Here is a 12,251-nt window from a genome sequence, read left to right as displayed (position 1 = left end):
GACAGGTCCCAGAAGGTCTGAAAGATTATCTATGCATTAGTAATCGGACAGCCTCTTTTGGTTTCACTTTGTCTGTGTGTTGCTGGTATGTCCACACCTCCTGTTTAGGTGTGGATCATGTGACCTCTACCACACCCTATTTAGTCTGACTTTTCCCATCACTCCTTGCTTGGGATAGCTTCATTTGGTCCTGGAAGAGCTGGAGTGTGGTTTGTGTTGAAGTCCTGTTCATCCTTCATCCTCTGAAGTTAAGTGTTCCGCTTGTCGTATTTTGTATTCCCCCCACCCCCCCGGTTGTTTACTAGGCCTTAGTGAGACGCTAGTTCCTTCACCAAGGAAGGAACAGGTGGTCTCTGCCCAGAGGGTCACCAGGGTTATCTAGGTTCCCGTGTATGGGTATCTGTACCATCGAGAGGTGCCCATACGGATAGGAGTTAGGGCCAGGAGCAGGGTTTTATAGGTGGTGACCCTTTTCCTTCCCTAGCGGTGAGGCCTAGTGTCTTTCCCCTTCCTTCTTGATTGTCTTTTGGTGTTCTCCCCTACTTCATCCGTGACATTGTCCCAAGCCATACCGCCATTTTTTGTTCTGATCTGTGCAGCTATGGATGCTATGACTGCACTGGTCGAACAGATGCAGAATCTGACTTTGGAGGTAGCAGACCTCCGCTCAACTGTCTTGCAGATTCAGAGTCCACAGGCTGCTGGTTCCGGTGGTGGGTCCCAGGCCTGTCCTGAACCGAAGGTGGCTCTCCCGGACAGGTTTTCCGGGGGTAGTGACAATTTCATCCGGTTCAGGGAGTCATGTAAATTATACTTTAAGCTGCGTCCATACTCTTCTGGGGATGTGTCAACGTGTGGGTATGATTATTTCTTTGCTTAAAGAGGACGCCCAATCTTGGGCTTTTTCTCTGCCGACCGGATCACTGTCCCTCCGGTCGGTAGATGAATTCTTCAGAGCCTTGGGTCTCATCTACGATGACCCGGATCGGATCTCTCAGGCCGAGACCAAGTTACGGAGTTTGCGGCAGGGAGATTGTTCCGCTGAGACCTATTGCTCTGAATTTAGGAGATGGGCTACCGATACTGAGTGGAACGATCCTGCTCTCCGCAGCCAATTCTGTCAGGGTCTCTCTGAGAGACTGCAGGACACGTTGGCCTTTCATGAAAATCCTGTGTCTTTGGAGGCAGCTATGTCCCTTGCTGTACGTCTAGATAGACGCCTGAGGGAGAGATCTAGGGGTCCTCACCTTCAAGACGTACTGTCCAATAAGGGTACTGCTTTCTTTGACACTTATGGTGGAGAGACACTGGTAGTTGCGCCTTGTGATGAGCCTATGCAGTTAGGAGGAGCTACTCCTGGCAAAAGCTTGAGTCATGTGAAAGGAGTCTGCTTTTATTGTGGCAAGAAGGGACATTTTGTGAACATTTGTCTGTACTTGCAGCATCAAGGTGTAAACAAAAAGAAAAAAACCTTTTAATCCTTAAATTACTATTGGTGGTGTGGAGCTGGAAAACCCACATTTGTCTTTTACTGATAGTACCCGTTTTCTCCTGACTGCCGAGGTGGCGCTAGAGTCCAAAACTGTGAAAATCGAAGCATTTATCGACAGTGGGGCAGGAGTTAACTTGAATGATGGAGAGTTTGTACGCATTCATGGGTTGACTACTAATGCATTAGAGAAAAGTATTTCTGTCTTTGCAATTGACTCAGCACCTCTCACCCAAAAATGTCTGTCGCAGGTAGTGAATGACATTCATTTAAGAGTGGGTGATTTGCATCAGGAATTTATATCCTGTTATATATTGGAGGGTCTGCCTGCTCCGTTGGTGTTGGGCTTACCATGGTTAAGTAAACATAACCCTAACATCGACTGGCAGTTCTCGATTGGAGTGATTTTTGCATGGATAACTGTCTTAATGCATCATTCTCTATGGTGACCACTAAAACTGTACCCTTGTTTATTTCAGAATTTTATGATGTTTTCTCTGAGAGTGGTAATCAGGAGTTGCCTCCCCACCGGGAATATGACTGTCCCGTCAATCTTATTCCCGAAGCTAAATTGTCCAAATCTCGGTTGTATATTCTTTCGGAACCTGAAAGAAAGGCTATGCGGGAGTATATTACTGAGAGTTTGGCAAAGGGACATATTAGACCATCCAAGTACACAGTGGCTGCTGGGTTTTTCTTTGTAAAGAAAAAGGATGGTACCCTGAGACCATGCCTGGACTTCCGTGAGCTCAATCGTATTACCGTCCGTGATCCTTACCCCCTTCCTTTGATTCCGGATTTGTTTAGTCAGATTGTCGGTGCCAAGGTGTTCTCTAAGTTGGATCTGAGGGGGGCAGATAATCTGGTAAGGATCAAGGAGTGGGATGAGTGGAAGACCGCATTTAATACCCCTGAGGGTCATTTTGAAAACCTGGTCATGCCCTTTGGGTTAACCAATGCTCCTGCGGTTTTTCAACACTTTGTCAATGACATCTTTCATCATCTGGTGGGGAGGTTTGTCATTGTATACCTTGATGACATACTAATTTATTCGCCTGATATAGAGACTCATCAGGATCATGTGAGACAGGTGTTACAGATCCTAAGAGAGAATAAGTTGTATGCTAAGATGGAAAAGTGTGTATTTGCTGTACAGGAAGTGCAATTTCTGGGTTACCTGCTCTCATCCTCAGGTTTTCGTATGGATCCCGAGAAGGTCCGTGCCGTGTTGGACTGGGATCGACCCGAAAATCTGAAAGCGCTTATGCGGTTTTTGGGGTTTACCAACTACTACCGTAAATTTATCTTGAACTATTCATCGGTGGTTAAACCTTTAACAGACATGACTAGGAAGGGTGCAGATATTTCTGTCTGGTCTGATGCGGCATTACAGGCCTTTTCTGCTGTGAAAGAATGTTTTGCTTCGGCCCCTATTCTGATGCAACCGGACTTGACTCCATTTATTGTTGAGGTTGATGTGTCCGAGGTAGGGGTAGGAGCAATCTTGTCACAAGGTCCTTCACCTAGTAAATGGCGCCCATGTGCATTTTCCTCTAAAAAACTCTCTACTACTGAAAGGAATTATGATGTGGGGAATAGGGAATTACTGGCAATTAAGTTGGCGTTCGAGTAATGGCGGCATTGGTTGGAAGGAGCAATTCACCCTATTACAGTAATTACAGATCACAAGAATCTGGCCTACCTGGAGTCGGTTAAGCGACTGAACCCAAGGCAGGCCAGATGGTCATTGTTTTTCACCAGATTTAACTTCATCGTCACTTACGGCCCTGGGGTTAAGAACCTCAAGTCGGATGCTTTGTCGTGTAGCTTTCCTGGGGGGGGTGAGTCTAATGACCCTAGTCCTATTTTATCTGAAGGGTTTGTCATATCCGCTCTTTATCCTGATCTTGAGGCCAGGGTGTTGGAGGCACAGGAGGATGCTCTGGACTCTTGTCCTCCGGGGAAGTTCCCTCCGAATTACGTCACAAGGTGTTCGAGGAACATCACTGTACGGTGCTTGCTGGGCACCGAGGGAGCAGATCGACTGTCGATCTCATCTCTCGCAGATTTTGGTGGCCGGGGATGCGTAAGTGTGTTGAGGACTATGTGTCAGCCTGTGGTACCTGTGCACGTGCTAAGGTGACACATACTCGGCCTTCCGGATCTCTGCTTCCATTGCCCATCCCATCCAGAACTTGGACCCATTTGTCCATGGATTTTATCACGGATTTACAGAATTCTTCGGGAAAAACTGTGATTCTGGTGGTTGTAGATCGTTTTAGTAAAATGGCACACTTTATTGCATTACCTAGTCTACCCAATGCTAAAACTCTTGCACAGGTGTTTGTCGACAACATCGTGAAACTACATGGCATTCCCTCTGATGTGGTGTCTGATAGAGGGACTCAGTTTGTTTCCAGATTCTGGAAAGAGTTCTGTACTCGTCTGGGTGTACAATTGTCCTTCTTTTCGGCTTTTCATCCTCAGTCGAACGGACAGACGGAGCGCACTAATCAGAATCTGGAGACTTACTTGAGATGTTTTGTTTCAGAGAATCAGGAAGAGTGGTCTTCATTTTTGTCGTTAGCTGAGTTTGCTATAAATAACCGTAGACAGGAATCCACTGATAAGTCGCCGTTTTTTGGGGCATATGGGTTCCATCCACAGTTTGGTACATTTTCTGGTGCTCAAAATTCTGGCATTCCTGAGGAGGAACGATTTTCCTCTTCTTTGTCTTCTATTTGGCGGAAAATCCAAGATAACCTGAAAAAGATGGGCAACAGGTATAAGCGTGTGGCTGACAGGAGACGTATGAGTGGTCCGGACCTGAGAGTGGGTGATTCTGTGTGGTTGTCTACAAGAAACATTAAACTTAAGGTATCTTCTTGGAAGTTGGGCCCAAGATTTATTGGTCCATATAAGATCACTGCCATTGTTAACCCTGTAGCCTTCTGTCTTGAACTTCCTCAGGCATTGAAAATCCATAACGTATTTCATAAATCGTTGCTAAAGAAATGTGTTGAACCTGTTGAGCTGTCCTCCTTGCCTCCCGTTCCTGTCATGGTGGACTGCAATTTAGAATTTTAGATCAACAGGATTGTGGACTCCCGAGTTCTCCGGAGATCCCTCCAGTATCTTGTTCATTGGAGAGGGTACGGACCAGAGGAGAGGATGTGGGTTCCAGCGACCGATGTTAATGCTAGTCGTCTGGTGAGAGCATTCCACAGAGCTCATCCTGATAAGGTCGGTCCTGGGTGCCCGGAGGTCACCAGTAGAAGGGGGGGGGGGGGGGTACTGTCACATCTGTGACAGGTCCCAGAAGGTCTGAAAGATTATCTATGCATTAGTAATCTGACAGCCTCTTTTGGTTTCACTTTGTCTGTGTGTTGCTGGTATGTCCACACCTCCTGTTTAGGTGTGGATCATGTGACCCCTACCACACCCTATTTAGTCTGACTTTTCCCATCACTCCTTGCTTGGGATAGCTTCATTTGGTCCTGGAAGAGCTGGAGTGTGGTTTGTGTTGAAGTCCTGTTCATCCTTCATCCTCTGAAGTTAAGTGTTCAGCTTGTCGTGTTTTGTATTCCCCCCCCCCCCCACGGTTGTTTACTAGGCCTCAGTGAGACGCTAGTTCCTTCACCAGGGAAGGAACAGGTGGTCTCTGCCCAGTCATTATCTTTAGGGCATCTGAGGGTCACCAGGGTTATCTAGGTTCCCGTGTATGGGTATCTCTACCATCGAGAGGTGCCCATACGGATAGGAGTTAGGGCCAGGAGCAGGGTTTTATAGGTGGTGACCCTTGTCCTTCCCTAGCGGTGAGGCCTAGTGTCTTTCCCCTTCCTTCTTGATTGTCTTTTGGTGTTCTCCCCTACTTCATCCGTGACACCAAACCAGGCTGTTGGCTCCGTGGTACCAGTGGAGTACTTACCACTTGACTGCTCTGGGGCTTAGCATGAGGGGGAGGGACGGCTCAGCAATGAACTTCTGTTGCCAACATAAATCCATAGGTTTTTTCTAGCAATCACCACTACAGGGAGCTCAACGCATACAGATATTACAGCTTCCATTGATCGCAATGGTAACTGTATAAATTCTCTATTTTAGATCTCTATAGTGGGTGCTGCAGGTGACCTGTTTTATACTCTACTGAAGGAAAGCAGGAGATTTACAGCTTAATGTGGACAGATTTATAAATGCTTTGTTGACAATTCACTGACGTAAATAAATTCAGAAATATGGTTTCCAGAATGAGCACCAAATTTATTAAGCTTATGCACTTTTTCAAACATAGAAATCTGGTAAAGTGGGTGAGGCAGAGAACAACTTTATTTTTTTTTCAATTAAAATCGTAAAGTAGTAGTAATGAGAAATCTCACTGGGAGGCCCATTTGCTACTGGGCTCTCTGATACTCTGCCTGACAACACTGATTGAATGGGTTCCATTTACGTATGTGCAAACCTGCCCTATTCATTTCACATCTGTAATTAATCCTTTGTCTTTCTCTCCAGGGACCTACTAAATATATGGTGTGGGCCCACATGGGTCCACAAAGATCATACTATTTGTTCTGTTTCTACCAGAGAGGCTACAACATGTTATATACGCTTTATTGTAATCATGTGTGCCATCCACAGATGCCCACCAAATGTATATTATTGGGTCCAATACTGAGTATAAGTGATGGGGGACAGAGTTTTGGAGGCCCTGGATTATATGGGCCCAAATATGTAACAAGAGGAGAAATAATCCACTTCCTTTTGATGGTCCAGTCTTTTCCACTGAAGTCCGGGTTCAGGTTCGGACGATTTATGAATTACTTTATTATTTTCCGTTATTACATGGTTATATCGTAAAATAACATAATACTTAAGACAGAATGCAAAAGGGACACCGTTATGCTCCCATAGACTTCTGTTATGACGGAAAGCAAAAAGGAATGTCTCTAAAGGTGTCTCTTTTGCATTCCATCTTAAGTATTATGTTATTTTCCAATATAACCATGTTATTTTGTAAATAATAAAGTGAAGTTCAGGTCCCCATTGACTTCAATGGTGTTCGAGTTCCAGTTCGGGTCAAGTTTGGGTCCCGAACCCGAATTTTGACCTGAAGTTCGGCCGAACCTGGCGAACCCAAACTTCCATGTGTTCACTTAACCCCTATTATGTTCTCTTGTCCATTTTTAAAAATATTTCTTATTACAATTTACATTTCTTTTTCTCTCTAGATTATCATGTTGGCAGGACAGTCAGAAGATTTACATAAGAGTCCACAACTGGATTCAGGAGCTCTCATCTGCATATTCTAGTCCAGTTCCCAAAGATTGGAGGCAAACCATATTACTTTTTATCTTGTGCTTTGTCTTTTCATCCTTAGCTGGAACTTTTCTTTACATATGGTTATCCCATTCCTTACAGTATGAGTCACCACTTGCCTCTGTATTGGCCCTAACCGTGACCTTACTTATATGCATTGTCCTTATTCTCCTTCACCCAATCCGTTGTATTTTGACCATCATCATTCCCACCCTAGGAACCAAGCAAGGCCGTCGGCTACTGTTATCCACCTGCTTTATGTTCATGGCTCTTAACATCCTTCCGAATATCTTCATAAACCTCCAGAATATTTTCCACATCATTAGATGTATATCCCAACACTCTTCAGAAAAGGTGTTAAACTCCACTAGCACCTTCCGAGATCTGATGGGTGAATTGAGGGACATGGTTAAAGAGACTACAGATGTGATGGCAGGGCTCCAGTTGAAGTTTGCTCCACAACTGAACCTCTTAGCGAATATAAATACGTCTGTGGTTTCTAATCAAATATCTGAAGTGGCTAATAACATGAAGAAAGACTTTGAAGCTGTGGAATTGATTTTTAAGGACCTAAACCTAGTGGTAAATAGGGTTTTTGCTGGTTGTTTCGTCTGGTATGTTCTCTTTAATTCGACCTGGTACTTAAGAAACTATCTAACTAACATTAAGTTTGACAACAAATATATTACAAGACAACTGGTTGAGATAGCCCAGAAAAACAAAATTACAGACTTGAATAATGGCTCCTCACTAAGGTTAATAAAGTCAACTGGATTCAAGATGTCAAGAAAAGAGCTTGGTTCCATCGTGTTTCGTATTTTGGTCATTTTGGTTTTTGCACTGCTTTCTGTGCTCATCATAGCCATGGACCACATTGTCTTCCAACTTGCTGTAGAGGCTGGCAACTGGGCAGAAAAGCTGCCATCTATGCAAGTGACTTTTCATATGCACTATGAAGCACAAGTAAGTTTTATTGATGGTGAAGGACCTTTTGTTGAGTGGACTCGTAGACAAAGGATCTACAATCAAGTGCTAAGTTTTGGTTGCCATCTTGAGACACTTGGCTTGGAATACGGAAGTACATAAGGATCAGATTAAACAGGATCTGTTTGTAGTCTGTAAGCAATGAGTCACATACAGTATGTTTGCATACTCTAGGTGCTATACAACAAAACAATAGGATATTTTGAACCAAGTGTATTTTCAAAGTTACTTAAATTATTAAGATGCATTGGTGCATTAAAAAAATGTTTCTGTAAAAGAGTCTTACTTTTTTGTCATTCTTGGCAATCCCTGTAAATATTTGAGCAAGGGTTTTATATTGATGACCTATCTTTAGAATAATGCCTCATTCACATGTCCGTGTTTTCCATCAGTCATTGTGAGCCAAAACCAGGATTGGAGCATCCACAGACATAAGGTATAAGGGAAAGATCTGCTCCTGTTCTGTGTTTAGAGCCTCACTAATGGAAATCCCTGACCAAAACACTGACGTGTGAGTGAGGAGTAAGTCATCTGATTGGTGGGTCACCCCCGCCGATCAACTGTTTGAAGAGGAGGTGGCGCTCCATTAGAGCGCTACATCCTGTTGATCACAATGCCCGCCATCTTGGAATTGCAGCATAATCACAAGTACTCACTCTATTCACACTACGCACTTCACCAATTACAATATACCTCTGCTGCAAGAAAGATGATGCATAATGTAATAAGGAGGAAGCAGTGCTCGCATGGAGTGCCCCCTTTTCTTTAAACAGATGATTGGCTGGGGTATCCGGTGTCAGAGCCCTAACGATCAGATACTGATGACATATCTTGAGGATAGGTCATCAATAGAAAAACCCTGCACAATCCCTTTAACCCTTAGAATACCGGAGGTTTTTTCATTTTTGCGTTTTCATTTTTCTTCCCTATTTTCGTGAGCCATAAACTTTTTTATAATTCCGGTCACGTATTTTTTGCGGGACAGGTTGTACTTTCTAATGCCACCATTAATTATGGCATAAAATGTAGTGGGAAGCGGTAAAAAAATTCCAAATGGAGTGGAATTGGAAAAAAAAACGCAATTCCTCCACCGTTTTACGGGTTTTGTTCCCACAGCGTTTTGTTTACGGCAAAACTGACCCATGCTTTTCATTCTCTGGGTCAGTACGATTACAACGATACCCCATATGTGTAGGTATTTTTTGTCTAAATAGTGTAAAAATAAATGTAAACTTTGATAAAAAAATATTTTTTTTACATCACCATATTCTGACCCCCATAACTTTTTTATACTTATGTCTACTGAGCTGTTTAGGGGCTCATTTTTTGCGGAACAATCTGTAGTTTTTATTGATACCATTTTGGAGTGTACGTGACTTTTTGATCACATTATAAATTTTTTTGGGGTAAGAAAAGCAATAAAAAAATGGCAAAGTGGCCATTTTGACCCTTTTTTCCGTTGCGCCATTCACTGAATTGGACATTTTTAAAAATATTTTAATAGTACGGGCATTTTTGGTCGCGATGATATCCATGATGTTTGTATTTATTGTTATTTAGGTATTTTTATTTTAATTATACGGAAAGGGGGGGGTGATTTAAACTTTTATATATTTTTTTATTTTTTATATATTTTTTTAATGATCATTTTGAAGCTCATATTCAAACCTTCATCTGCTCATTTCTTATCCTGGCCTGCCATCTTCTGGCCAAAATAGGAATTGCAGCATGATCACTTTCAGCTCAACTACCGATACCCAAATTGGCCACATGGGGCAACGGTAGGAGGCCCGGAAGCGCAAGCTTCTGGGTTTTTGTGCATTTAGATGCCGTGATCTCGCTTGATCACGGCATCGAAAGCTTTTGATTTCCGCAATCTGCATTATTGCCGGTCACGGTAAGTACCCGCAGGTCTCTGCTGTATGAAACAGCAGAGATCTGCCAGCAATGACGCCCGCTACACGTGCGAGCGGGCGCCATGTTTACACATCGCTCCAGAGCTGTACATATACGGCGCTGGTACCGAAGGGGTTAAAGGCACAAACGGTCCACAGACAGCAGGCTGATCACAGAATGTCCCGCTGCTTGGACCTCCTATGATTAAGGCCGAATGCACACGGCCGTGTTCCGCAGCCGAGAGCGGTCCGTGGTATGCCGGGCTGGATTCCTGTTCAGAGCAGGAGCGCATGGCGTCATTGGTTGCTATGACGCCGTGCGCTTCATGCCGCCGCTGCACTACAGTAATACACTATACGAGTGTATTACTGTACAGCAGCGGCGGCATGAAGCGCACGGTGTCATAGCAACCAATGACGCCATGCGCTCCTGCTCTGAACAGGAATCCAGCCCGGCATACCACGGACCGCTCTCGGCCGCAGAACACGGCCGTGTGCATTCGGCCTAAGTGTAGTCTTTTGTGAAGCCTGGACACATGTTTCCAATTTTCCTGTAGGAGAAAGCATTACACACAATATTGATTTCATTGGGCCACGTTATGCACTAACACACTCTTTGTATCTGCTCATTGTGCTGACTAAGGCTACTTTCACACTAGCATTGTTTGAATCCGGCGTTCAATTCCGGCACCGGAATTGCCCATCGGATCCGGAAAAACGTGTGAAAACTGAATTACATTTGAATCCTGATCAGGATTTTGATCACAAGTAAAAAATGCATTGGAAAGAACGGATCCGCTATTTATGGACTTTTACTTTTTTTTCCCATTTTTCGGGTTTAACATGCAAAAGCCGGATCCGGTTTGACGGAACACACGGCGCCGGATCCGGCGTTAATGCAAGTCAATGGGAAAAAGGCCGGATCCGGTGTTCAGTCAAAGTGTTCCGGATTTTTGGCCGGAGGTAAAAATACAACATGCTACGGTTTTCTGAAAAGCCTGATCAGTCAAAAAGACTGAACTGAAGATATCCTGATGCATCCTGAACGGATTACTCTCCATTCAGAATGCATTAGGATAAAACTGATCAGTTCTTTTCCGGATTTGAGCCCCTAGGACGGAACTAAGCGCCAGAAAATAAAAACGCTAGTGTGAAAGTAGCCTAATAGATAAGAGTCCTTAACGGGTTATTACCCTCAGTTAATTACCTCTTTATATCCATGTTATTATTCCTCTGGTGCTTGATTTTCATAATGATAGATCTGTTCTGACCATGGGTTCTTTTTTTTTTTTTTTTGCAGGTCTCTATAATAACTTTCAGTAAAGATGTCATCTCACATGATGTAGAACACCAGCTAAACTTTACTTTCTTCCCTGACCACTGTAAACGACCTGCAAGTCCTCCAGATCCCTACGTCACAGCATCAATTGCCTTCCTCTATTGCATCTTGTTTGCTGTGGTATTTTTGGAAACATATGCCCAACGCCTGTGCCGCAAGATTTCTGCCATGTTCTATCAGAAAAGAGAAGAAGAAAGAATTCTATATTTGTTTGACCAGATAGTAAAAAGCTACTAAAGTGCCACACAATTCTAATAAAAACAGTATTATACAGTGCTCAAATCAGCAGCTGTAGTGGTGGTGGTGGTGATAGGGAGGCGGGTGACAGTCAAGCCCTAGAGGCAATGTTGTGTTTTATCCATTGTCAATGGGGAAAATGGCAAAAGCTAAGCAAAAATGTCACTAAAACGTCATTTGTATGGCTTGAAAAACAAAATAAACAATTACTTTGGGTGTCCTCCTCCAATTTGTCTTTGCCAGCTCGACTATCTGCTTGGGATTCTGGCCCAATATTCCATCTGTAATTGAACTTGTTGTAATGTGTATTGGGCAAATCTGCATTCTTGTCCAGTCTGATATATGCTATGTCTGTCTATCTAACTGTAGTTTACTGTATGTATTTCTGTTCAAATGTTTCAGCATTGTTGGAAAAGTTCCGTAGCGTATATTTCCCTGTTTTCAAGTTGATTGCAAAAGGCCTCACAATTGGTTTTTCCAAATGAAACAATAAGGCTCCATTCACATGTCCGTGGTGTGTTGCGGACCCGCAAATTGCGGATCCGCAAAACACACCTGCCCGGCACCCCTATAGAAATGCCTATTCTTGTCCGCAAGCTGCGGACAAGAATAGGACATGTTCTAGCTTTTGCGGAGCTGCGGACCTGAAGATCGGGGCCGCGCTCCGCAAATGCGGATGCGGACAGCACACTGTGTGCTGTCCGCATCCATTCCATCCCCATAGAAAATGAATGGGTCCGCACCAGTTCCGCAAAATTGCGGAACGGATGCGGACCCATTTGCGGACGTGTGAATGGAGCCTTACAGTGAATATTATCATTTTTTTCAAAGGCTGTCGCGTGTGGACTAAACTGATCCCTCCTAAGTAAAGAAAAGCTTAGTATGGTTATTACAAGACAAGCAGGCATGGTGGTTGGAAGAGCTCAACTCCCCTTTCATTTTTATGGATTTCAATGGTTTTTGATATGTATGCACAGCTGTTTACAGTGAAGAA

General features: G+C 43.8%; 1 protein-coding gene across 1 annotated transcript in view; it reads left to right on the top strand.

Annotated features, from left to right (window-relative positions):
* The window catches only part of LOC121004771 (osteoclast stimulatory transmembrane protein), a 37,559-nt gene extending 26,133 nt beyond the window's left edge, over positions 1–11,426 (top strand). The window contains exons 2-3 of the mRNA XM_040437116.1: positions 6,715–7,765; positions 10,982–11,426. Coding sequence (XP_040293050.1) covers positions 6,715–7,765; positions 10,982–11,257 — 1,327 coding nt within the window. The 3' untranslated portion in view covers positions 11,258–11,426. The remainder of the gene's footprint in view (positions 1–6,714; positions 7,766–10,981) is intronic.
* Positions 11,427–12,251: the final 825 nt, after the last annotated feature.

This window comes from Bufo bufo, chromosome 6 (genome assembly GCF_905171765.1).
Source record: "Bufo bufo chromosome 6, aBufBuf1.1, whole genome shotgun sequence".
Lineage (NCBI taxonomy): Eukaryota > Metazoa > Chordata > Amphibia > Anura > Bufonidae > Bufo > Bufo bufo.
Note: the sequence above shows the minus strand (reverse complement) of the source record. Positions and strands in the feature narration are given on the sequence as shown.